The sequence below is a fragment of the Callithrix jacchus genome, chromosome 6, assembly GCF_049354715.1.
Source record: "Callithrix jacchus isolate 240 chromosome 6, calJac240_pri, whole genome shotgun sequence".
In the NCBI taxonomy this organism is placed as follows: Eukaryota; Metazoa; Chordata; class Mammalia; order Primates; family Cebidae; genus Callithrix; species Callithrix jacchus.
In genome coordinates, this window is record NC_133507.1 from 161398357 (window position 1) to 161426197 (window position 27841).

Below are 27841 nucleotides of genomic sequence, written 5' to 3' on the forward strand. Positions count from 1 at the left end.
CTCTCTGCGCCTGCGCGTGTTTAAACCGTGCATCACGCCGTCCTCTCTGCGTCTGCGCGTGTTTAAACTTTCTATCTTCATCATCATCATGCTGTTAGGGTACGTCTCAGAGTTGGTTTCTGCATCATTTTCCCCCAAAACTCAATGCCCAATGTGGTTCTTTCTTTAATGCAGGAAAATTCCCTGCCACTATCTTTCCGAAAACATTTTTTTTCCATTGTTGGTTTCTCTATTGCAAAGTTTGTTAACTTCACGTGGAATTTCACGTATCTGTCCTTCATTTCCACCCACTTTGCTCTAAGAAGTCCTTCTTCCTTTATTCTCTGTACTAACCAGGATGGACTCAGGACTTTCCTCTGTGCCAGGAATCCCTTTTTGCACCATGCTGTTTCCACTGTACAATTTCTCTAATACCAACTTTGGCTCTGAAATTCTCTTAGTTTATGAATTTTCTTCCTATTTCACCCATTGTTATAGAACTCCTATCTTATAAAAAGCGACGGTCTAATTTCCTGTAATGCTAAGTGTACTTAACACAGTTGTCTGTACTTTACACACTATGCAACCTGTTTGGTGCAGATGACCCGCTGGTGTCTTTTAAAATTCCCTTTTCTTGTGCTCACTGATGTCACCAGCAGCTCATCCAGACCTTGTCTGTGAGCTGGTACATCATGGGCCGACATACCCTCTGACACGAAGACAGCCAGCAGCCTGCAGGCTGAGTCTGAGTCAAAGACGCATTTTATTTGGCCACACAGTATTAAAAATAAAATCTTCACCCCAACATGGCAGATTAGAGGCATTGCTAGCACACCTCTCCCGCTTGGAAGGACAAACGTGTGCAGAGATTCACCTCCTGAAATGCTTTTCAGGAAGAGATGCTGTCGCAAAACTGCAGTTTTCTAGGGACCTTTGAAGGAAGCTGGAGGTTGCAGCCCATACTGTGAGTCAGGCGGGGCTGCGAGTCCGAGTGTGAGCAGGGAGTTTGTCTCTGGGATACCCAAAGGGGACGCCTTGGGGACCCCAGAAGTCCAGGAGGACACGAGGGAAGGCCCTAACCCCACCCGGCACAGGAACCTACGTGGGGAGGGTGCGGGGACATAAAGTAGGAGCGGTGTTGGGAAGGGCTCTCCTTCGCTGACCAAGGCCAAGGGCAGTCACTTCCTGCTGGACAGTCGGAAAGTTCAGGCGCGGTTGCAGGTTGAAAGACACTCTCAGTGGGTGGGGGATGGTTCACGACATAACCCCCAGTGGGGGAGAGTAAAAAGCAGGTTTTGAGTGCAAGGGCCGAGGTGCAGGAGCTTGGGGTGCAGGGGCCGCGGGTGCGGGAACTTGGGGTGCAGGGGCTGTGGGTGCAGGAGCCCCGGGTGCAGGAGCTTGGCGTGCAGGGGCCGTGGGTGTGGGAGCTTGGGGTGCAGGGGCCCCGGGTGCGGGAACTTGGGGTGCAGGGGCCGTGGGTGCGGGAGCTTGGCGTGCAGGGGCTGCGGGTGCAGGGGCCCCGGGTGCGGGAGCTTGGCGTGCAGGGGCCGTGGGTGTGGGAGCTTGGGGTGCAGGGACCCCGGGTGCGGGAACTTGGGGTGCAGGGGCCGTGGGTGCGGGAGCTTGGCGTGCACGGGCTGCGGGTGCAGGGGCCCCGGGTGCGGGAATTTGGGGTGCAGGGGCCGTGGGTGCGGGAGCTTGGAGTGCAGGGGCCGCGGGTGCAGGGGCTGCGGGTGCAGGGTCCCTGGGTGCGGGAACTTGGGGTGCAGGAGCGTCACGCGCAGGGCCTGCGGGGGCAGGGGCTGGACGCCCACCTTTGCAGCAGACACGGAGGCGCGTGGCCTGAAGGCAGCGTCGCTGTCTCAGTGGGGACAGCTGTGACTCCAGGCGGTGGAAGGTCTGATTACCGGCTGACTGGGGCTCAGTTCGCTGCTGGCAGCGAAGGCTGTGGGAAGGGATCCGCCCCTCCTAGTGCGCGAGAACTGTGGGGCCACCGCCTGCCACCGCCGCTCCCCGAACAAACTCTTCTGTGTGGCAGTGACAGCGGCGCTCCCCCAGGAACAGCTCCCGTGCCCCACAGCCCTGGGGCAATGGCTTCCCCCGCACAAGGAGAATCAGAGCACAGACCGCCCCCCCCCCGCCCCTCCTGCCACCGCCCTGGAGCTTTGGGACCGAATCTCTGGGGGGCGGCACGACCCCGCCCATTGCCTAAGAAGCCGAAGTCTCTCCCCTGGCAGCCTAAGGCGGCACAAATCCCATTGCTCTACTGCAGGCACCAGCTCCTGGCTGAAGGCCCATCAGCGCAGCCCAGGACAGTGTCTCCTGGTAGAGCAACTCTTCACCCACGAAGGAGAAAGCCGCCGTGCAAACCCAGCGATCACCTCTGCCGGGCCACTCTGGCTAACCAGGAGGCCCTGAGTTTGCCTAGTGGGCAGCTCATTATGCCTGTAACCAAGACACCAAGGCCATCTATAGCCAGGGCACTTCAGAGTCTGCCGCACTCCCCTGCCACCCCCGTTAGAGCTGCTGCTGCGACCCGGTGCTGGGAAATTGAGGACAGGACACATCACCGGGTCCCTTGCAGACATTCCCCAACACCAGCCAGGCGTGTGGCAACTTCACTGGGCAGCAAGACCCAGAGGAGCAGCAACACTCACAGTGGTTGCCTCCCAGGGACCCCCACTCAGGGGAAGGGGGCTTGCATCAAGGGAACACCCTGTGGGACAAAAGACCGCAGGGTTTGAGCACCAGATCCGTCCACTGGTGGAAAGCTGCATTCAGCAGAGACACAGTTGAAGTCCTGGGCTCAGCAGGGAAAGTCTTCAGCTCTATCCCACCAGTCAGACAGCCCCAGCACACAGGAAGGATCTTGGAGAAGAGGAGGTCTTTGTCCCTTTGTTGACCACCATAGGCACAGGTGGGCTTCTCCCACAGGAGCTTGGCACAAGTGCATCTATAGACAGCTTTTCTGGGACACATCAGGGTTACCGCAGCCCCACAGGAGGAGCACCCTCCAGGTTCAGGCCTGCACAAGAGATAGAGCCACATTTCCTCTCTATTTGGAACATCAGTAGTCCTGCAGATGGAAAGAGGTGCCTGTCTGAGTTGAATAGCGAAGCACTGGACAGGAGCAGGCCTGAGAGGTGGATGACGTTCCTGCTGGCCTGGCAGGAGAGCTGAGGCGGCAGCCACCCTTCACCCATATAAGACCTCAGTGTGACTCACTGAGAGCTCCTCCAGCGACCTCTGCCAAGCCTGGGACTTCATTTATCCACGTGCTTTAGCCACAACCAGTTCCTGCCTGGGGGCACCTCCTCTACTGGACTGAAGCCTGAACCATTAAACCAGTAAACAGAATACTAGCAGAAATAAGTATATAAAGAGTGCATGAGATGAGGGAATGAGCTAAGCTTTAAGAGACCTCTACCATTCAACCCCGAAGGAGACATTGAAGTCACTCACACACTGAGCACATTGCTACCACAACCAGCATATGAGAAAAGCATCATACAAAAACTCTCTATCACCAAGGACTCTCTTACAGAGTTTTCACCCCTCAGAGTACCAAGAACTGAATCTGGCTACTATTAATTATAAGCATTAAAGTCTCATTCTTAAGGGGGAAAAAAGGAATTTAAAAACAAACAAAAGAAACCCAGTCAAATCAAACATAAATTTAAGAATAATTAGAAGAGGAGGAAGATCCAAGATGGCCCTTTAGGAGCAGCTCAGGATTGCAGCTCCCAGTGAAAGCACAGAGGGTGAGTGGACGCTGCATTTCCAGACAGATCTTCATTGCCCACAGACCAGGAGATTCCCAGACAGAGGAGCCCCACGGGTCACCAGTGTGGCTGTTTCCACCAGTGCAGCTGTTTTGCTGGTGCCCCGGCGCGGCGGTTCTCCATACAAAATACTCTGGTCTGGTTGCCCTTTTAAGCTGGCAATTGGAACTCTGAGAAGGCAGATTCGCCCATTCATCTGATTAAACAGGGGTCTGAAACAGAAAACCGGCCAGGAGATTCCCAGGCAGTGCCATTGTTTCTGCCAGCACAGTGGGTCACTGCACAGGAAATCACACAGATCTCAGCACCCTTTCAGCAGGCAACTGGAACACTTGGGAAAGAGTCAACCATTCAACTTTAAAAAGAAAGGATCTGAGGCAGGGAGCCAGGTGATCAGGCTCCGTGGGTCCCACCACCACAAAAACAAAAACAAAGAAAACGGTAATTGGAAACGCTTGGGGTTGACAGTTTCACAGCAAGCATAGCTGAACCCAGAAAGCCCGGCTCTGTGGGGGAGGGGCGTCAGCCATTACCAACGCACTCCACTCCTACGGAGGTAGCTCGCCATTGCTGAGGCAGCCTGCTGTTGCCGAGGCAACCCACCATAACAGAGAGAGTCCACCATTAAGGAGGCAGACTCACCTCCTACAAGGGATCACAACTCCTCACCAGCAAGGGAACAAAGCTGGATGGAGAATGAGTGTGATGAAATAACAGAATCAGACTTCAGAAGGTGGGTAATGAGAAACTTCCGTGAGCTAAAAGAACATGTTCTAACTCAATGCAAAGAAACTAAGAACCTTGAAAAAAGATTTGACGAAATGATAACAAGAATGGACAACTTAGAGAGGAATATGAGTGAACTGATGGAGCTGAAAAACACAACACAAGAACTTTGCAAAGCATGCACAAGTTTCAAAAGCCAAATTGACCAAGCAGAAGAAAGAATATCAGAGGTTGGAGATCAACTCAATGAAATAAAATGAGAAGGCAAGATTAGAGGAAAAAGTGCAAAAAGGAATGAATAAAGTCTCCAAGAAATGTGGGACTATGTGAAGAGACCTAATCTACATTTGATAGGTGTACCTGAATGTGACAAACAGAATGAATCCAAGCTGAAAAATACTCTTCAGGATATTATCTAGGAAAACTTCCCCAAACTAGCAAGGCAGGCCAATATTCAAGTCCAGGAAATACAGAGAACACCACAAAGATATTCCTCAAGAAGAGCAACCCCAAGGCACATAATCGTCAGATTCACCAGGGTTGAAATGAAGGAGAAAATGCTATGGGCAGCCAGAGAGAAAGGTTGGGTTACCCACAAAGGGAAGCCCCTCAGACTCACAGCAGATCTCTCGGCAGAAACCCTACAAGCCAGAAGAGAGTGGGGGCCAATATTCAACATCCTTAAAGAAAAGAACTTTCCACCCAGAATTTCATATCCAGCCAAACTAAACTTCAAAAGTGAAGGAAAAATAAAATCCTTTGCAAACAAGCAAGTACTCAGAGATTCTGTCACCACCAGGCCTGCTTTACAAGAGCTCCTGAAAGACGCACTAAACATAGAAAGGACCAACCAGTACCAGCCACTCCAAAAACATACCAAATGGTAAACAGCATCAACAAAATGAAGACTCTGCATCAACTAATGGGCAAAACAGCCAGCTAGCATCAAAATGGCAGTATCAAATACACACATAACAATATTAACCCTAAATGTAAATGGGTTAAATGCCCCAATCAAAAGACACAGACTGGCAAATTGGATAAAAAGCCAAAACCCGTCGGTGTGCTGTATCCAGGAAACCCATCTCACATGCAAGGATACACAAAGGCTCAAAATAAAGGGATGGAGGAAGATTTACCAAGCAAATGGAGAGCAAAAAAAAGCAAGAGTTGCAATTCTCGTCTCTGATAAAATAGACTTTAAAGCAATGAAGATCAAAAGAGACAAAGAAGGACATTACATAATGATAAAAGACTCGATAAAACAAGAAGAGCTAACAATCCTAAATATATACAAACCCAATACAGGAGCACCCAGATACATAACGCAAGTTCTTAATGACTTAAAAAGAGACTCAGACTCCCACACAATAATAGTAGAAGACTTCAACACCCCATTGTCAATATTAGACAGATCAACCAGACAGAAAATTAACAAGGATATCCAGGACTTGAACTCAGACCTGGAACAAGCAAACCTGATAGACATTTACAGAACTCTCCACCCCAAATCCACAGAATATACATTCTTCTCAGCACCACATCACACCTACTCTAAAATTGACCACATAATTGGAAGTAAATCACTCCTCAGCAAATGCAAAAGAACGGAAATCACAACAAACAGTCTCTCAGACCATAGTGCAATCAAGTTAGAACTCAGAATTCAGAAACTAACTCAGAACCACACAGCTTCATGGAAACTGAACAACTGGCTCTTGAATGTTGACTGGGTAAACAACGAAATGAAGGCAGAAATAAAGATGTTCTTTGAAACCAATGATAATGAAGACAAAGCATACCAGAATCTCTGGGACACATTTAAAGCAGTCTCTAGAGGAAAATATATAGCAATAAGTGCCCACATGAGAAGAGTGGAGAGATCCAAAATTGACACCCTACAGTTGAAATTGAAAGAGCTAGAGGAGCAAGATAAAAAAAAAAAAACTCAAAACCTAGCAGAAGACAAGAAATAACTAAGATCAGAGCTGAACTGAAGGAGATAGAGACACGAAAAAAAACCTCCAAAAAATCAATAAATCCAGGAGCTGGTTTTTCGAAAAGATCAACAAAATAGACAGACCACTAGCCAGATTAATAAAAAAGAAAAGAGAGAATAACCAAACAGATGCAATAAAAAACAATAAAGGGGAAATCACCACAGATCCCACAGAAATTCAAACCATCATCAGAGAATATTACAAACAACTCTATGCACACAAACTAGTAAACCTGGAAGAAATGGATAAATTCCTGGACTCCTGTGTCCTCCCAAGCCTAAACCAGGAGGAAGCTGAAACCCTGAATAGACCAATAACAAGGTCTGAAGTTGAGGCAGCAATTAAGAGTCTACCACACAAAAAAAAGCCCAGGTCCAGATGGGTTCACAGATGAATTCTACCAGACACACGAAGAGGTGCTGGTACCATTCCTTCTGAAACTATTCCAAATAATCCCAAAAAAGGGAATCCTTCCCAAATCATTTTATGAGACCAACATCATCCTGATACCAAAACCCAACAGAGACTCAACAAGAAAAGAAAACTTCAGGCCAATATCCATGATGAACATAGATGCAAAAATCTTCAATAAAACACTGGCAAGCTGATTGCAACAGCACATCAAAAAGCTTATCCACCATGATCAAGTAGGATTCATCCCGGGGATGCAAGCCTGGTGCAACATACCCAAGTCTATAAATATAATTCACCACATAAACAGAACCAAAAACAAAAACCACATGATTGTCTCAATTGATGCAGAGAAGGCCTTTGACAAAATTCAACAGCCCTTTATGCTAAAAATCCTCAATAAACTCGGTATTGACGGAATGTATCTCAAAATAGTAAAAGCTATTTATGACAAACCAACAGCCAATATCATACTGAATGGGCAAAACTGGAAGCATTCCCTTTGAAATCCGGCACTAGACAAGGATGCCCTCTTTCACCACTCCTATTCGATATAGGACTGGAAGTCCTAGCCAGAGCAATCAGGCAAGAAAAAGAAATAAAGGGTATTCAAATAGAAAAGGAGGAAGCCAAGTTGTCTCTATTTGCAGATGACATGATTGTATACCTAGAAGACCCCATCGCCTCAGCCCAAAAACTCCTGAAACTGATAAGCAACTTCAGCAAAGTCTCAGGATACAAAATCAATGTGCAAAAATCACAAGCATTCCTATATACCAATAACAGACTTAAACAAAAAAATATAAAAAAATCAGCAAAACAGAAAGCTTGTTCTATGAAACAATTAACAAAATTGATAGATCATTAGCTAGATTAACCAAGAAGTGAGAAGATACAAATAAGCTCAATTAGAAATGAAACTAGAGGCACTACAACTGACACAACCGAATTTCAAGACCATTTGAGACTACCATGAAGATCCTTATGTGCATAAATGAGAACACCCAGAGGGAATGGACAAATTTATGGAAACATACAGTCCTCCTAGATTAAATAAGGAAGGAATAGAAACCTTAAACAGACTGAAAACAAGCAGTGAGATTGAATCAGTAATTTAAAAATTTGACAACCATAAAAAGCCCAGGACCAGATGGAGTCACAGCTTTCTTCCAGATATTCTATGACAAATTGGTATCAATACTACTGAAATTATTCCAAAAGATTGACAAAGAAGGAATCCTCCCTAAGTCATTATACGAAACTACTATCACCCTGATGCCCAAACCAGGAAAGGACATAACTACAAAAAAAAGAAAACTGCAAACCCTGATGAACATAAATACAAAAATCCTCAACAAAGTATTAGCTAACTGGATCCAACAGTGCATCAGAAAATATTAACTCATCATGATCAAGTGGGTTTCATCCCTGGGATACAGGGACACTTTAACCTGTGTAAGTGAACAAATGTGATACATCACATCAACAGAATTAAAAACAAAAACTATATGATCATCTCAATAGATACGGAAAAAGCATTTGGCAAAATCCAGCACTGCTTTATGATAAAAACTTTTAACAAAGTAGGTGTAGAAGGGCCCTACCTCAAAATAATGAAAACCGTACATGACAAACCCACAACTGACATCACACTGAATGGGGAAAGTTGAAAGCATCTCCGCACCTGATGCTTCCAGGAACAAGGATGCCCACTTTCACCACTTCTGTTCAACATAGTTCGGGAAGTACCAGCCAGAGCAATCAGACAAGAGAAAAAAAGTGAATTCAAAGTGGAAAAGCAGAAGTCAAACTATCACTGTTTGCAGATGATATGATTGTGTATCTAGAAAGTCCTAAAGACTCTGCCAAAAGACTTGTTGATTTGATGAACATATTCAGTAAAGTCTCAGGTTACAAAATCAATGTACACAAATCAATAGCATTGCTATACACTAATTGTGACCAAGCTGAGAATCAAAGAATACAATCCCTTTTACAACAGCTGCAAAAAAATTAACACATTGGAATATCCTAACCAAGGAGGTGAAAGACCTCTACAAGAAGAATTACACTATGCTGCTGAAAGAAATCATAGACCACACAAACAAATGGAAATGTATCCCATGCTCATGGATTGGAAGAATGAGTATTGTGAAAATGACCATACTGCTCAAAGCAATCCACAGATTCAATGCAATTCTCATCAAAATAGCATCATCATTCTTTAGAGAATTAGAAAAACACAATCCTAAAATTCACATGGAACCAGAATAGTCAAAGCAATTCTAAGCAAAAAGAACAAATGTGGAAGCATCACATTAACTGACTTCAAATTACACCACAAGGCTATAATCACTAAAATAGCATGGTACTGGTAGAAAAGTAGGTAAGTATAAAAGTAGGATTCCTTCTTTGTCAATCTTTTGGAATAATTTCTTTTAAATATACCAATTTAAAAGAATAGAGAAACCAGAAATAAAGCCAAATATGTACAGAAAACTGATCCTCAACAAAGCACCCAAAAACATAAAATAGGGAATGGACACCATATTTAATAAATGGAGCTGGGAAAACTGGCAAGCCATATGTAGAAGAATGAAACTGGATCCCTATCTATCTCTCACCATACACAAAAATCAACTCAACGTGGAACAAAGACTTAAATAAAGGGTCTGAAACCATAAAAATTCCAGAAGACAATGTTGGAAAAACTCTTGCAGACATTGTCCTAGGCAAAGAATTCCTGATTAAGACCCCAAAAGCAAATGCAATAAAAACAAAAGTAAATAAATGGGACCTAATTAAACTATAAAATTGCTACACAGCAAATATGTTCCTTCCCAATTAATACTTTGCTTCTAGAATAACAACTATTCTGATCTCTAGTAGCACAAACTAGTTTGTGGCAGAATAGTCTGCCTTTAAACATCATAAAAATGGAATCATAACACGAACCCTTTTGTCAGTCTTATTTGGCTCAACCTAGTGTCTTTGGAAGTGATCCATGCTGTTGTATGTAGCAGTCATCTATTCTTTTCCACTGCTGTGTAGTATTCCATTGCCTAAATATACCACAGGTTTTGTGTTCCTTGTGTTGTTGATGGACATTCAAGCTGTTCTGATTTTTGGAAGAACTGTTATAAACAATCTTTTGCATGTATTTTGAGGGTCATATGCAAATTATTTATATTGCAAATATGTAAAGAAACCTGTCAAATAGGTGGATCACTGAGACATATGTTTAGCTCTAGTAGATAATTTCAAATATGAAGACTTCATAATTTTTGCATAGAAAATCTGTAAAAATCTAAAAAAAACTCGTAGAAAAATAAGTCATTTAATCTGAGGATAGAAAAACAGCATGCAAAATCAATCATATTTCTATATGCTAGCAATAAACATTTGCAATTTGAATTTTTTAAAAGTACTAGTTACAATAGAATCAAAGAAATGAAATGCCTCGGAATAAACTTAGCAAAGGATGTTTAGTTTATACACAAACATAAAACAACAATGAGAAAACCTAAAGAAGGTCTACATAAATGGAGAGATAAACTGTGTTCAGGAACTGGAATATTCCACATCATTAAGATCGCAGTCATTTCAGATTTGATCTACAGACGCAGTGCGATTCCAATCAAACACCTACCAGGCATTTTTTTTGTGGGTATTGATGAGCTAATTATAAAGTGTACATGAAAGAAAAAGGAACAAAGAAAGTGCTATTAATTATCTATTGCTACTTAACAAATTACCTCCAACACTTAGAGGTTGAGAAGAATAAAATATCTATTGCCTTAAAGTTTCTGTGTCAAGAGCCTGTGAGGAATGTAGCAGCTTTGTTCTGACTCAAGGTCTTTCTTCACTGGAGTGTCAGCACAGACTGGGGCCATCTCCAGTTCCAGTTGTGGGAGAATCCACTTCCAAACACTCATTGGCCATGGTCAGGCCTCAGAAAATCTACTTCCAAGGTCACTTATGCAGCATATAAGGACCGACCAATGACATTGAAGTTAACTTGTTTCGGAATAAGCAAAGACAAAGAGAGACAGAGTGAGTAAGAGAGAGAGAGAGAGAACCTCAAGATAGAAGCTATAGTCTTTTTAATGTCCCCAAACAGAACAGTACATAATTTCCTTTGTATTCTATTCATTTGATTTATTTCTGTCCCCTATAAAGATTGCATTTACTCCATACCCAAATTCTCCAAAATTTTATGTCATTATTACTTCAGCTCAAAGTTATAAGCTTATTATATATATTTTTGGTCCAGGTGTAGACGAGGCTTCTCAGGTGTAGGTTCTTAATTACAGCTTCTTGAGGACAGTTTTTCTCAATCTGTAGAACTGTGAAATTAAAGAAATAAGTTATCTGATCCCCACATCCAACATAACAGTGGTTGGACAGGCACAGAGTAACATCTGTAGGCGTTCCTGTCCGAAGAGTGCAGATGGTGGGGAGAATGGGAGGCACAGAGGGGCCACTGGACCATAGCAATTTTGAAATCCCGGTAAAAAAGTTGGACATTCCTTACGTCTCAAGGCTTCGAGACGTAGTTTTGAAAGAGTTCTCACATCAGAAGCCTCAGTCTTTACATAACCAACCTAATCTTGGGAGAGACACAGCATCACCTTTGCCATATTCTATTTATTACAGGAAAATAATTAACTCCAGCCCCGCTTTTAGGAGCGTGGATTAAACAACAGTGGGAGTGCCAGGAGGCAGGGATCCCTGGGGGCCGCACTGGAAGCTGTCAGTCTATCGCACGAGTCACCAATGGGAAGAAGAGGTTTGTAGATCTGTAAATTATATATTTGACAAAGGACTTACATCATATATATACTTGACAGTCTTTCTCCCTTGGTGGATGGGATTTCGGCATTCCCTGCTCTCTCTCTCTCTCTCTCTCTCTCTCTCTCTCTCTCTCTCTCTCTCTCTCTCTGTGTGTGTGTGTGTGTGTGTGTGTGTATATATATGCAATATATATTGAAATAAGAAAAGAAACAACCAAATAAATAAATGGACAAATAATCTTAACATACACTTAATCAAAAGAAGGAATATACATAGCAAATAAGCACATAACAGTACTCTTAAGATTGTTAGTGATTAGGAAATACAAATTGAAACCACAATAAGATACCATAACATGCTAACTAAAATGGCTGAAATATAAAAGTCTCATCCCAGAGAGCAACTGGAACTCGCATGGACTGCTGATGAGAATGTAAAGTGAACAGCTTCTTTGGGAAACAGTTTGGCAGTCTATTTTAAAAGCTATAAATCTGCCATGTGACCCAGCCAGTCCATTTCCGGATATTTACCCGAGAGAAATGAAAGCGTTACGTCCGTACAAGGACTTGTGCATGATGGTCACAGCAGCTGTAATTACCATAGCCCCAGCTGGAAACAACCAAAGTCCCAACAACCTGCATTCGTCTGCTAAGGCTGCCGTGATAACAAAGTGGGTGCAGGGACCCCACACGCTTACACAGCACTAATGTATCTTCTCACAGTTCTGAAGGCTGGAACTGTAAGGTCAAGGTGTCAGTAGAGCTGGTTTCTTCCGAGGCTTCTCTCCTTGGCTTGCAGATGGCTACCTTCAATTCGTGTGTTGTTTGTGTCCTAACTGCCTCTTCATATGAGAACACCAACCCATTCATATAACCTCATTTTACCCCCCTTTTTTTTTTTGAGACAGTTTCACTCGTTGCCCAGGCTGGAGTGTGGTGGTGCAATCTCGGCTCACTGCAACCTCCACCTCCTGGGTTCAAGCGATTCTCCTGCCTCAGCCTCCCCAGTAGCTGGGATTACAGGCATCCACCGCCACACCCAGGTAATTTTTTGTATTTTTTTAGTAGAAATGGGTTTTCAGCATGTTGGCCAGGCTGGTCTTGAACTCCTGACCTCAGGTGATCCACTCGCCTCAGCCTCTCAAACTGCTGGGATTTCAGGCGTGAGCCACCACGCCCAGCCTCATTTTACCTTAATTGCTTCTTTAAGGTCCTAACTCCAAACACAGTCCTCTCTGAGGTACTGGGGATTAAGACTTAAAAATAAAAATTTGGGGGAAGGACACTTCAGTCCGCAACACTCCACTCTGGCCATTCTGAAACTGATGTCCTTCTTACATTCAAAATACGTGAACCCCATCCAAACAGTCTCAAAAGCTGAACCAATTCTAACATCAACTCTAAGTCCAAAACTTCACGTAAGTATCATCTATGTAAGGTAGAGTTAAAAATCAAAGTATAATTTACTGTGAAGAAAAATTTCTCTCCTGCTGTAAAGCCAGACACATTATCTGCTTCCAAAATACCATGCGTGGATAAGCACAGGACAAACTTCCCCATTCCAAAAGAAAGAGTCAGAAAGAAGAAAGAAGTGACAGCTCTCAATCAAGTCTGAAGCCTAGCCAAAAAAAAAAAAAAAACCTTTAGACTTTAAAACTCAAAAATAATCCCCTTTGACTCCGTTCCCTGACCTCTGGGCCCCCTGTGTCTGGCTATTTTGCTGGGATCATGTTTTAGAGAATCATCCTTATATTTGCATCAGTAGCTAACTTTTTTATTGCTGTGTACTACTCCATTGGATAGAGGTACTATACTTTTTTAATCCATTCTATCTGCTGATGGACATTTGATCACCAGCTTTTCTCAGCTATGAACATTGTGCATAAGATTTTTTTGTAACGTTTTTATTTCTCTTAAAAAAAATCTTATGAACATTGTGCATAAGATTTTTTTGTAATGTTTTTATTTCTCTTAAATAAATGCCTAGAGGTGAAATTGTTAGGTCATGCTGGGAGTGTATGTTTGGCTTGATAAGAACCTGGTAAATGTTTTTGCAAAGTGGCTGCCCAGCACACGCCTCCACCAGCGGCGTGTCAGTTACAACAGCTTCATGTACTGCTCCACAGTTGGGATTGTCGAGCTCTTTAAACGTTCGCCTAGTGGGTGTGTAATAGTAGGCATCACACTGCAATGTTACTTGTGATGTTTCTGGTGTGGAATATCTTGTTATGTGTTAATCGGCCACCTCCACATCTTCTTGGGTACAGTGTCTATTCAATGTTTGAGCAATTTGCAGGGGAGATGTTTGTCTTCTTACAGTTTTGAGAGTTCTTTACATAGTCAGATATATATATTAAAAATACATTCTCCCTATCTGTGGTTTGCCTTTCCGTTTTATCTAGTGCTTTTTGAAGAGAAGTTTTTAATTTTGATGGGATCTAATTTGTTTTTCTCCCTTTCTTTTCGACGTTCATGTTGTTGGTTCTTGAAGCTTTTGCTTTCTGCAAGGCTCTGACGATTTGCTGCTTTTTTTTTTTTTTTTTTTAGAAGCTCTGTAGCTCTGTATCTGTGATCCATTTCCAATTAACACGTATGTACAGTGTAAGGTCAGCACCGGGGATCACTTTATGTTTCCACATGGATATCTGGTTCTCCCAATACCATTTATTGAAGGCTGTCCCTGTTGAGTTTCCTTAGCCCCTTTGTCAAAATTCATCTGACCGGGCATGTATGAGTTTATTTCTGGACTTTATATTCTGTTTTGGCGTCTGGTTTGGAGCCATTAGGAATAAGGCCGCTAGGCATTATTGGACAGATCTTTGTGTGTGTGTCTGTGTGTGTGTGTGTGTGTGTGTGTACATATGCCTCCATTTTTCTTAGGCAGATATCTAAGAGTGGGAACTGGGGAGGGGTGTTCCATAGGATAGATATAGGTTTAACTTAAGAAACTGCTGAACTTCTCCCCAGTGCAGTCACATCATCACACCCCCACCCGCAGCCCGCGCTCGAGGAGCAGCTCTCTATCCCTGATGACACTGTGCTGTATTTTTCATTTTGGACTTTAGCTGTGGACAGAAATGTGAAATGACATCTCACTGTGGTTTCGATTTGCATTTCTCTGACCCGTGAGGATGCTGCCATCCTTTTAAGGTGCTTATTAATCACTTGCAAACACTCACTTGTAAATGAGGTATCAATGAAACGCATTTTTCCCAGTTTTTCATTGGACTGCGCATGTTTCTATTGTTGGTTTATGGGAATTCTTGTTACAGGCAACGCGTTCTTGACCGAGTGGGTCCTCTGTCAGATTCCCGTACTGTGCAGATTCACGCCTGTATTTTTTGCTGAGCAGGCACTTTTAACTTTTTGAGGTAGGTATTGTCATAATCCTCAAGACGTGCGAGAACTTGCTCCAGGTCACACCTCAAGGAAGGTGGTCCTGGGGGCTGAGTGTGCGCGTCCTGCGGAGTGGAGCCCACACTCCACGGCCGTCCCTCACACGGCCAGGCCAGGCTGCACAGGTCACCCTGTTGCAGGGAGCTAGGGTCTGTTTATCTGCAAAGTGAGCGCCCCACATCCGTCTTGGGAGTTTCTGAGGGTGGAATGTTGGAATTTGAATGCTGGGCACAAGGCTGGCTTTCAGTGAATGGCATCTTTTGAGATTGTTATGATCAGTGGCAAGATACTAAATAAATAAAAAACATAACTAAGTGTTCCAAATGTTATTTTCATGGCAGGGCTGGTGGTTTTCCTGCCTCAGCAAGACGGCAAGCAGGCGCTTTCAGCATTTCCTTAGCTGTACTGGGCACAGCTGGGGACACGGAGGTGAGCCTGCCAAGCGACAGGATAAATGGAGTCTCAGCAAAGAAACTTCAAAGTTAAAACAGCCAAAGGGGAAAAAATAAAAAACAAAACAAAAACACCACCACCCCACCCAAGGGCTGCTGGCTGGAACAAATCATCTGAGCCTCCGGCCCTGCGGGAAGCCTCCATCTGCAGATCCACAAGAGGCTTCCAAGCCGTGTCAATTCATTTCTATATTGCCATGATGTACACACTTCTCAGCTAAGCAGAAAGCACTGATGTCTGGGGCAGATTCCAGCTGAGGAGACCGGCCTGTGTCCAGGACAGCAAGTGTACTCTACTCCCATCCACGGCCTCCCCGGGGCCCAGACACCGGCCAGGCTTTGTCCAGCTCAGAGTACTGAGCCCCGAAGTTGGCCCCTTTCCAGGCCCGTGCTGATGAACAGCCCTGGACCTTGAAGGCCAGGCTTTCCTTCTCTGCTTCAGCTGCAAACAGGGGGCCTAAGGAAATGGAGAGAGACCCCTGATGGGGACAGCCCTCAGGGCAGGGGAGAAAAGCCGTGTGAGTTCTACCCTCCACCCAGCCCCTGATTGGCGCTCAGGCCCCTTGCCCACCCTGGGCAGCCCTCCCCTCCCTCGGGACTGTGCATCCTCTCCCAACACTCACCCAGGCCCCTGCACAGTGGGGTCCGGGGCCAGCACCCTCCCATGGACATCCTCCCTGCCTTCGTACTTTACGGTGGGTTCTCACAGGGGCCTGAGTTTTCATCCTCCCTACAGGGCCGTAAGCACAGCCTTTCATGAGACTTTGATGCACACATGCATGCATGTGCAGTCATACGCACAGGGGCGTGCTCACAGCCTGGAGGCCCAGGTGAGCTGCATAGTGCAAGAGTGTCACGTTTTATACAGATTGACGCACGTCACATTTACACTCATCTAATACCCGTCTACCTATGCACACACACACAAATGTCGATTTAATGTGTATGTAAACAGGTATGAATACGTAAGATAACACTTACCTCTCTGCATTCCACATTCCCATCCACACCGGCAGTTGAGGCTCCAGCCCCCTCTGCCCAGTGGGTGCAGGACCCCACAGAAGGGACACTCTGCCCAGTAGATGCGGGACCCCATGGTCGGGACGCCCCGCCTGGTAGATGCGGGACCCCGTGATAGGGATGCTCCGCCTGGTGGGTGCGGGACCTCACGGTAGGGACGCTCCGCCTGGTGGGTGCGGGACCTCACGGTAGGGACGCTCTGCCTGGTAGATGCGGGACCCCGTGATAGGGACGCTCCGCCTGGTGGGTGCGGGACCCCGTGATAGGGACGCTCTGCCTGGTGGGTGCGGGACCTCACGGTCGGGACACTCTGTCCAGCAGATGCAGGACCCCATGGTCGGGATGCTCTGCCTGGTGGGTGCGGGACCCCGTGATAGGGATGCTCCGCCTGGTGGGTGCGGGACCCCATGGTCGGGACACACCGTAATTTCCTCTTTCATGAACGAGCATTCATTTTGTTCCCATGTTTTTTGTTGTGGAAAACGTGCTGCAAACCCCACTTCCCTGTGTATCTTCAGTTTCATCACCGTTACCATATTGGTCTCAAGAAGCTGCTGGCGGAACACACAGGCCGGGGGAGAATGTCTGTCAGGTCTCTGGTCTGTAGCGGTGTGTAAGGCGGCTCTTCCCTCGTTGTATTTCTGTCCGGACGCTGTGCCTGTGCTCGTAGTGGGGTTCTGGAGTCTCCTACCTGGTTGAATCGCTATTCCTCCCCTAGATCCGTCAATGCTTGCTTCACACAGTCCTGTACCACGTGATGCCATTTTGGGCAGACATGGCATCAGCAACACCGGCCTCATAAGATTATGGCATCGCATGTCCAGCACGCCTCTGTGCTGCTGACGGAAGAAGAGAAGTCAAGCGTGAAGGCATTTGAACCAGTTTACTCAGAAGTCTTTCTGAGGACTCTAGATTGAGGCCTCCAGCCTGGGAGCGGCCCCTTCGAGAGGTCCTGTCAGCCCCGCACAGGTGCCAGCCCACTGTGGACATGCAGGTGGCCGGGTTCAGGACACACACAGTCGTGATGACCTTGCTCGGAAGTTACCCGAGAGCAGAATCCCATCGAGGTTCATGCACAGGAGGACATCAGGTTGCAGATGACACAGGCACGATCACTAAGTCGCAGGTGGCGTTACCTTATGTGTAGGAAAGACCAGGAAGCCAGTGACTGGGGTGGCAGATGTGGGGGTGACGTGTGCTGTCCTGTGCTGCCTTCGAAGCATCTCTGGAGCCTGCGTACAGGGGCTTTGTGAAATGACGCTGGCAAGCAGACAGGAGCCAACAGGGCTCCTCAGGTTTGCTGCTTTGTCTCCGGCTGTCTGCAGGATTCAGCCATCACGAGCTGTGCAGGTGTGCGGCTTGGGAGCAGCGGGCACCGCCAGCCAGCCTGGGTGTGTGGCAGGCTGAACCGTCTAGGTTCACGTCCGTGCACTCCATGATGCTGGAACAAGGACATTCACCTAACAATGCGTTTCTCAGGACGGACCACCATCAGTAAGAGACACGTGACTCCAGGTGGGTGCTCTGACGTTGGGTGTATATAGATGGGGCACACCCCACATTCATACTCACCTCTGCACATGCACAAACAATGGCTACTTTACATGTATGTAAATGATGTCAGAAACGCATCCCTGTCTGCGCCCTTCCTTCCATCGACACACGGCCATGTCTTCTTCTTCCCTTCTTCTCCGCCAGCCACAGTGGTGTTCCATCACCCTGAAAACGTCTACCCCACAGTGATAACATGACACCGCTGCCTTAGTTGACATTTTGCTGCCTCTTGCGATTCTGAGCACCTTACATAACTTCTAGACACCTGGACTGGGTCTCCTGTGAGCCGAGATTTTGCTGTCCTGCGCCCATCTTTCCCTAACTTGTTACTTTGTTCATGCCACTTGGCGAAAGTTCTCTGCATCTGGTAAACGTGAGCACTTCCGCCCTCTCCCCGTGGCCGGTGCTCTCACTGTCCAAAGCTGTCACTTGTCTCCCGTTTAGTTTACCATCTCCAGGGAAAGAGAAGGAAGCTCCTGACACTAGAACGAGGCCTTGTACCTGTTTGTCTGTGGAATTCCGAGTGACCTAGACAAGTCACTCTGTCCAATGAGAAGACAGGTATTTCCACAAGGTATAGGCACTTAGGACAGAGAGGGGAAGGCCACGTACAGGGACACAGGGCTCCTGAGACCCACAGCCTTGCTAATAACCGTGAATACTCATGCGCATGGTGCCACTGGAGCATTTCCCATGGGAGCTCACTAACCCCCGACTCCCACCCCTATGAGGAAGCCCCACAGGGTGTCATTGTGACCCCAGTTTACGAGCTCAGGCACAGGGAAATTCCAGACCACCCAGGGGCAGCCGGGCTTAGGTGGAGCCCAGGGCCCCTGGTAACCAGTCTCTCTCACCCTTCCTCTCTCACATCTTTCCTGATTAGATGGCATATCCCAGATGTGTTCAGGCTCCTGCCTTTGGGTAGCATGGCACTGCCCCCATCAGGCCGTGTTTGCTCACCCTCCGATTCCGAGGTGCTACTGTCCAGAAATTTGTGTCTCCCCCAAAATTCATGTTGAATCCTCAGCCCCCACCCCCAGGTGATGGTGTCAGGAGGTGGGACTTTTGGAGGGCGATTAGGTTGTGGGGGTGGAGCCCTCACAAGTGTCATCAGGGTCCCTGTAGGAGATCTGAGACCCCATGCCTCTTCCAGAGCAAGGCGCCATCTATGAGTCACACGGGCTCAGCACCCTCAGGGTGGCTTTCCTCTCCAGAGGAGCCGAGGGTTTGGTCATTTCAAAGTCCCTCTGTTGTTGCTTATTTACACATAACAAACACCTGCTGAGCACCTTGACAAAAGGACCAGCATCAGAGGTCGCTGACGCTAGGGCACTCACACCCCCTCAAAAACCACGCAGGAACCATTCAAACCCATTCAATACATATTTGAGAGTAGTATTTGGGGACCAGTTGGAGGCAACATTATTCACACAAAACCTGTGCCGTGTGGCCAAGACTATGGGACCCAGCCGTGCTGGGAGCCCGGGTGCGGCTCCAGGGCTGGCAGTGGGGACAGCACGCGGTGGCGGAAGGTGGGACAGACACCTTCCTCAAGCCTTTCCCTCCCAACTCAGTCCCCTCCACCCCCGGAAGGCGTGTTACTGGAATGTAGTATGGAAACTGCTGGAACCACGGTGGAGAAAGAAACTGCTGTGGAGCAAGATTTCCGGAGCCCAAGAGGCCAGTGGGCAGGAGAAACAGGAAGTGGTGGAGTCCAGGGACCTGTGAGCCTGAGGCCAGCTGTCCTCCTGTGAGCCGTTCGACAAATTCCTCTCTCGGATGGATTTTAACGCACGGCGCTTCCTCCTCCTCTCATGGAAGGGTCTTCATGAAGACCCCAGAAGGCTCCCTCGCCCTCCGCTGAATCTGCCGCGTTCCGGCACTGAGCCTGCGGTCCCCCTGCAGCTTTCTAAATGCGGCAGGGATCGGTATAGAGGTCTCTGATTAAGGCCATCAGGTATAGAAACTGAGAAAAGACGTGTGTGTCAGTGTAGGTGAAAACGTATCACTGACAATGGCTGACATTTTGCCACGGGAGTGGGCATGGCTGGGCCAGTCGGCTGCTCTTCCCACCACCTGGGCAATCACCCTTCCTCACAGCCTCACGATGACAGCTGAGTCACGGGGAGATGAGGAAGCAAAACAGGTGGCAATACTCATGGCGTCATGGCACTGAGGAAGCTGCGAGGACTCTGTGAAGGCAGAGGGAGGCTTCCTGGAGCCCACACAGGTCTAAATGTGTGCAGAAGACACTGACATGCACACACACGTGCAGACTGCTATTCACAAAGCAGCTTGGACCAGGCGAGCCCACTGAGGGGCTTTGGGGCTGGAGGCCTTGGTCTAGAAGGGTGTGCCAATCTCCACTCCGCCTGAGCTCCTGTGCGGCAGCTGTCTTCTTCACCTGGGAGTGTTCCTTCCCGCTGAAGACCAGAGGCCGATGGCCCCGTTCACCGATAAGGAAACAGAGGCCCAAAGAAACAGTTTTGGTTTTGTTTAAAGACAGGGTCTCTTTGGCCCAGGCTGGCATGCAGTGGTGCAATTATAGCTAGGCAATCTTTAACTCCTGGGCTGAAACGAGCCTCCTGCCTCAGCCTCCCACAGAGCTAGACTATAGGCATGTGCCACCATGCTCAGCTAACTTTTTTTCATTTTTTCATTTATTTTGTATAGACGGGGGTCTTGTTCTGTTGCCCAGGCTGGTCTCAAACTGCTGGCCTCAAGTGATCCTCCCGCCTCACCCTCTCAAACAGGTGGGACTACAGGAGTGAGCCACTGTGCCCAGCTCCCCAAAGGAACTGATTCAGCCGGACCCTACAGAATGCAACAGCTCACCGGCAGGGGTGTTTGCTACTGGCCAGTCTGAGCTGTACCCACAGCCCTGAGCACTGTATTGCAAGCCCTGCGGGACTGCAATAAACCCCAACTGAGAGGACTGCAGGGAACCAGCTGATCACCACAGAATTCACCCAGATACCTAACTGTGCCCCAGAGTCCTTGATGCCTGCTTTGAGGAATCCACTTAGGAACCTAGAAAGGACTCTCATGAATGAACGGCAAGAACACAGTGAGGAGGACCCCGCCCTCTCCAAGTGCAGACGGCTGCTGGAAACCCCGCTACTCGCCTGCAGATAAGCCACGAGCACCTCGGAAACAAAGCAGCAGCCTCAGCGTGCAGCCCAGCATAGAGCCTGAGACAGATGGTCTTCCATCACCACGGCGCGCCTCTCTCCTGCCTCCCACGGGCCCTGGGCTCAGACTGCCCTCACTGCAGCGCGGGACCATGGAGGACTGCTGGCTTGTCCTTGTCCCAGGCAGGCCCCAGCTGCTGAGCCCCAGCAAAGGACAGGAGCTCCATCGGGGTGACCGGCTGAAAATCCACTCACCACTCATAAGAGAATGAGCGGAGCTGACATTCTGTTATGCTTAAAACCTCACCTGGCCTCTAGTAAAAACGTCTCCTCTGTAAACATGCCAAAGAGGTGACACGCACCTTTCACCGGGTTCTCAGCGGTGGGGGCAGCAGGTCCCTCATCTACTGAGGAGCTCTGACTCTGAAAATGGAAACAGGTGAAGTCCTGGGCCTGGGCATCCCCTGGCCTGAGAAACTCTTCCCTTGGAGATGGGTATGACATAGGGACTTCGCTGTTTCATAGCCCTTATCAATTACTGAGCTGGGCCCACAGGAAACAAACCCCCTTGCCACGTGGGCCCCACATCCTCCAATGAAATGGACCACCGTGCATTTCTCATAGAAGGCGCCTCCTGCAAAGTCACCACCTGTCGTCCTAGCTCTTCTGCCTTGGGTTTGTGGGGAGCTGCCCTGACGTGGAGGCCGGAGGACAGCACGAGGCCCGCTTCACTGACAGACACACACAGTGCGAACCTGCCCAGGGAGCAGAGGAGCGGCCCCGGGGCAAGGTCCCCAGGTGCTGCCAGCAGGCCAGCTGTGCGCGGCCTCCTGCTCCGGCACATACAGCAGCTTAACACACGCTGCTTGCTTCCAGACAAGCGTGGTTCTCAGCATGCTGACACAGGCACACACAAACACACACAGATTTTAGGGACTGCAACATTCACCCCAAACTCCAGGAATGAGATCACTCTGCATGTGATGTTGCTTTCTTTTAATTGAAGTGAGGGCAAAACCTGGTCACGTCAGAGACGAACAGCCTCGTCCAGGGGGCTGAGTACATTACTGTCGTTCTTGGTTAACCAGGTCCTCATTTCAAGGGACTTCCACATTCTTTGAAACCTGCGCAGGCTCACGCCGAGGCTCTGCATCAAGGGCCTGGCCTGCAGCAGACGGCGTCTCACTGGATGTCGTCATCATCAAACAGATCTTCAAAATCTGGGAAAGAAGCAGAGCCAGGTACTTACACACACGAGGGCAAGCAGTGAAGAGGTCACCTCAAAGTGCAGAGTCCACAGTCACTGATCTATGAAATAAAAGACTTTTCCCAGAACAGACTTTCGGTTTCATCCAACAGGAAATGGATGGAGTCTGGGGGTAGAGTGTGAGTGGGACAATCCTAAGAAAACGCATGCAGGGCTGTCCTAGGTCCCACGGACATCACCTCACAGCCTCAGCTCAGCACTCAGGACACGCCAATGCCACGTCTGCACCCACAAGTGCAGTGGCCAAGGTGCCGCCCTCTCTGCCGGGCTGGGGAGAGACCAAGCTGGGAGGCACGTGCTAGGGCCCTGGGAGTGGAGGGAAACCGGCCACCGCTGCTGTGAGAATGAGAAAGCCGGGCTGGGGTGCAGAAAGGTGGAGCCTCCAGTAAGGCAGTGGGAACGACACTGAAGCCTGAGAAACACCGCGAAGGCCCATTTGCGCTGGAAGAAACACAGCAAACACGTGGTACACTGCCCTGGGTGATCAAAATCAGTGCTCCCCACCCCCAGGAAAGATTCTGTCCTTCTGTCTAGTTTTCTGTGTTTTCCAAATTTCCTCCTACAGGCAATAAGACTTTCACAATGGGAGAAGAGGATAAAGCTAAAATCCTACCCATATGTACTGTACTGAAAACGTGCAGAAGGGATTATGAACTAGAAAGAGGAAGTTCAACTCCTGGACGGTCAGGCAGAGCAAAGAGGCAGGAGCCCGCTGGTAGCAGCCTTCCTGGGAGGGTGGTGTCCTTGCGGCATCTCTGGCCACCGCAGAGGGTCCGGCTCTCCCCAGCCACACTGACGTGCCCCACGTCCTCACTGCCTCCTGACTGCTGTCTGTGGCTCTGCCGCAGGCCCCAGCCCCAGCTGACTTCACCCCTCCCAATCTCTGCTCTGCTGTCGCCTCCGGAGAAACCTCCCTCTGCTGTGCTCCCGGAAACAAGGCTGTTCACACATCGCCAGGGCTCTCATCACGGTCTCGACCCTGCACGCTGGCTCGTCTGGACCCACCACGATTTTGTAAAACACAGCAAAGGAAGAGAGTGAATCTCGTTCATGGCTAGAACCCCGGTGCCCAGAGGACAACAGCCCAGCAAAACCATCTGTCTGACAAGCAAAAAGGATATGGCAGAAGCCCTAAGCCACAGAGGTCTCTCAAAAAAATGGCTCCTTCAACACATGGGGCTGTCACAAGCCGACAGGACAGTGAGTGCTTTGTGAACTTAGCAGGTGGGCGGCAGGGGACAACAGCTCTCCTGCGTTCCCATTCTGGCCAGCTGTGGCAGAGGAGACGCCTGCGTGCTCACACTGCTCAGGTTGCCGGGCACTCACCCGACAGGTCGGGCCTGGGTCCCTCTCACAGATGCTTTCCCGCCAGGATCCAGGGGCTGACTCTGAAGTCCTGTGACCTCAAACACTAGAACACAGTGATCGCCTCTAAACCAGCGGACTGCAGGGGATGAATGGCGCTTTGAAGATCATCAAAATGCACGCAGGTTGTGCCAGCATCAGCAACTGCCCAATCCTGCCCAAGTGAAGAAGCTTCAAAGGCACCTGGTGAGCTCGTGTTTTCACAAAGCAGCTCTGGACAGCACCCCGTGGCTGTGCACAACTGCCACACCCTTCTCCCCCCTCGCTCTGGCATAAAGAATGGAAAGAAATGCTATTCAGGTCTCCAGGCTCACCTCCAATGTCACCTGCCCCAGTTATGACTCCGGCTGGCAGCAGCCAGAATGCTGCCTCAGGGGCATGGCCGGGCACCCTAGGGAAGCCTGCACCCCAACTCAGCAGCCTGGCCGCTCCCCTCAGACAACGGCTGCGGACAACAAGCTTGATGAGGCAGCAGGGGTACGGGATGGTGGGGCCTCTGGTAAGACAAGAAACCAGCGTGGCAAGGTCAAGCCTAACTGGTAACTAGTAACAGGAGCTTTCTGTAGAGGCAAGGATGGAAAACAGGATGGAAAATGCCACCTCACCCTCTGGAGTAAGAAACCTATCTTGTTTACTTACTATTTGAACCCTTAGTAAAGGTTAATATAATCCATAGGAACAAGGCCTTAGGAAATCAGAAGAGAATGAGAGACATGTTCCCTCTAGCAGGTCTGAAGATCTTACAGAAAGTTTGCTTCTCACTGTTTATTTGGTTCATGCATGTTCTTGGTGACTAGCACTGAGGCCCTGAAATCACAAGGGAAATGCATCGTGGGTCCTGATTTCAGACACACTGGGGAAGGGCAAGAGCTGGAGGGTGGCTGCCCCTCTGCAAAGGCAGCTGAGGGCGCCAGAACCCAGGCAGGCGGGCACAGGCGGCCTAGGACAGGAAAGGAAACCGCTACCCAGAGAGGGCAGACAGGGAGACAGACTGGGTTCCTATGGCCGTGTCTGGGGCAAGGGGCCAGACCTGGCTACAGTCTGAGGTGTCTGCAGGCACGTGTTACCACGCTCAAACTCAATTACTGGGCTGCAGGCTGGGAACAATCTCATGCTACTTTTCTCCTGAAAAACAGGGCTGCCTGCCAGTGTGCCCAGCCCACCTCCTTCTGCACTGCCTTCTGAGAGTGGCACGGGGCCTTTACTGTCTTATGATCCAAATTATTCATGTCACCAAGTTGCTTCACTGCCTCCACCTGAAGAAGAAACATTTAGATTAAACCTGGCGTCCCCATCCCAGGCATCCTTACCATTAAAAAAGTCTGCGTGAACGGCCTTTTCATTGGCTGCCAAGTCCATCAGGAGCCCGGTGCTGCCTCCCGCCTGGGGAATGGAAAGGCAAAGTTAGGTCAGTTGTGTTCTCTGAAGAAACAAGTGGCCGGTGCATTGCAGTGCCCGCCACCCTGCAGAAAAGGAAGAAGGGTGAGGGGAAACAGGCTCCACTTGGAGTCAACATTTTCATTCCAGCAAAGGAATGCGTACGAGGGGAGGGGCAACAGGAGGGAGGAATTCAAAGGAATTATTTTTATGGTCTTTCAAGGGCTTCTTTTCCTTGACTCCTCCTTGCCTTTAAAAAAGAAACCTAGGCCAGGCACAGTGGCTCACGCCTGTAATCCCAGCACTTTGGGAGGCCAAGGCGGGTGGATCACGAGGTCAAGAGATCGAGACCATCCTGGTCAACATGGTGAAACCCCGTCTCTACTAAAGATACAAAAAATTAGCTGGGCATGGTGGCACGTGCCTGTAATCCCAGCTACTCAGGAGGCTGAGGCAGGAGAATTGCCTGAACCCAGGAGGCGGAGGTTGCGGTGAGCCGAGATCGCGCCATTGCACTACAGCCTGGGTAACAAGAGCGAAACTCCGTCTCAAAAAAAAAAAACCTACCATTGCCCTAAGCACCAGGGCTTCTCTGTAACCACAGGAGAAGTTTCTGATCCCTGCTGGACATCACCACAGAGGTCACAAACGTGCGAAACTGAGCCCATAGCCTCGGCTCAGGAACCCTTCCCGCTCTCATCTAGAAATGACTTCTGCAAGGAAACTGACCTGCTCTGCCTCTGAGGTCCCAGTGCCGGCTGCCATCATGGACCGTCCACTGCCACAACTCCACAGCAGTGAAAAAACCATGTCACAACCCAAACTGGACAGTCTGAAGCCCTCAGCATTCACCCGGCGACAGAGCAGAGTCCTCTGACGGCAGCACCCTGGACAGCTGGCCCCAGGTCCTGCTGCTGCCTTGACCCAGCATTCACAAGGCCGTTTGGTCCACCCTGCCCTGGTCCCCATGTGGCTGAATGCTCCTGTTCCCTTTCACTGCTGCTCCCAGTAAAGCCAGGAGGCTCAGCTTCCTCCCCTGGCATCTCAGCCTCCCTCCCCGCCCCCATCACCCCAGGTAGCCACGCGCTTTCTACCGCTTTCTACCACTTAAACACTGGGCTGAGCTTGTCCCTGCCACCATCTTTCTCACTCACACCTCTTCAACTCTCCTGTTCTCCCTGCTACCTCTCACCGCTACAGAGCAAGTGGGAGCCTCTCCCTCCGCACTGTAAAGCCCTCTGGTGGCTCCACATGGCCTAGGGCTGTGACTTTAAAACCGGACTGCGGCTTGGGTTTAGTGGAAGTGCTTGGGGAGCTGGGTGCACAGAGCCACCCTCTTCAGCGTAGTTCCAGAGGGTCTCATGATCTGGACCCTGCCCACTGCCTCCCCTCTCTCTGGTACCGCGGGATCAGCCATGTTAAAGAACACGATATCCCCTTCCCTTGGTGAGCCAGTGGGCGTCCCCTGGCACAGGACTCTGCTCCTGCCGGCCTTCATCCCCGCCAGCCTGGCAAACACCAATGTGTCCCACCATTTGGCCAGAGTCCGCTCCTCAGCTGCACCTTTGCTGAGCCCCCTCAAAGGCCTGAGGGCGATGCGCCCCCGGCTTGGATGACACCTGGTATTTGCCATCAGCCTCTCTGCCATGCTGCTCTCTCCATAGGCACAAGGGCTGCCTCTGACCATCTCTGAACCCCCGAAGTTTTGAGAAAGAGCACACAAGGCCCCGACACGAGCTAGGCTGTGGCGCTCTCCTGCTGACCACAAACCGTCTCACAGAACGCTCACGTCGGACAAGGTCACGCGGTGATCACGACAGACCACTGCATAATCCTGTATATTAAAAAAGAACGAGGCCACCGCGCAAAGCACATAAACGCCAGACGTGCCCTTTTCCGCTCCGACAGGAACGACGGCTAAAAGCGGCTTCTTGACCAAGTACGGTGGCCGAGCCCTGCTCCGTCTTCCGTCACTCCGGTTCAGACAGGAGGCCTAATCGGAGAATTACCGTCGCTTCCAGGCGGCACCCAAGGCACAGCAGTGCCCGCTTTCTCCCCCAAATCCCCTAACAGGAGCTCAAATCCCACACGAGGGGAGCCCCGCGCGCTACGGAGACGCCCCGCGGGCCCCCGTGGGATGCTGCCGCCATCGAGGAGCAGCAAACCCAACTCCTCGGACCACAGGCGTGTTGCCCGGGGCCGTGGGGCACCCAGCGGGCACTCGACCCTCCGGCTGCGCGTCCTGGCCCCGGGCTGGGCACACGCTTCCCGCCCGGGTCAGTCGCCGCCCGTCACCAGGTGCTCGGAGAAGCCGGGACTCGCTCTCCGCGGGGCCGGGAGCCTGGGAGCCCCGCCCATCGCCGGCCCGCCCGGCCTCCCTTCCCCAGGACCCGCGCAACAGGACACCGCCCTTCCGCTCCCCCTTCCCCGCTCCCCACGCTCGGAGAGTCCCGCCCAGCCCGTGACACCTCGTCCAGGTCCACGTAGGGCCCGGCGCCCTCGGGGAACATCTCGTCCACCGCCGGCTTCATCTCGGGCCCGCGGCGCTCTAGGCCCACTTCCGGCCGCGGGGCCGCTTCCGGCGCGCG

At 49.5% G+C, this 27841-nt stretch overlaps 1 protein-coding gene and 1 long non-coding RNA gene across 4 annotated transcripts; one reads left to right on the forward strand and one right to left on the reverse strand.

Moving 5' to 3' along the window:
- Window positions 1-22465, forward strand: LOC118154722 (uncharacterized). Of its 3 annotated transcripts, none has more exons than XR_004744957.3 (4): window positions 1-99; window positions 873-943; window positions 11555-11687; window positions 15429-22465. It is a non-coding gene; the product is annotated as an uncharacterized LOC118154722 (long non-coding RNA). The 3 variants fall into 3 exon arrangements; XR_004744956.3 differs by lacking the exon at window positions 873-943 and having other exon boundaries at window positions 15429-16057; window positions 17078-22465; XR_004744955.3 differs by lacking the exon at window positions 873-943.
- Window positions 22226-27803, reverse strand: COPS9 (COP9 signalosome subunit 9). The gene is made up of 3 exons (XM_017973861.4): window positions 27722-27803; window positions 25187-25259; window positions 22226-22464 (listed from the first exon to the last, which is right to left on the reverse strand). Exons 1-3 carry the CDS (start codon window positions 27782-27784, stop codon window positions 22427-22429), a joined length of 174 nt encoding a protein of 57 aa, XP_017829350.2. The 5' UTR covers window positions 27785-27803; the 3' UTR covers window positions 22226-22426.
- Between the last annotated feature and the right edge of the window lie 38 nt (window positions 27804-27841).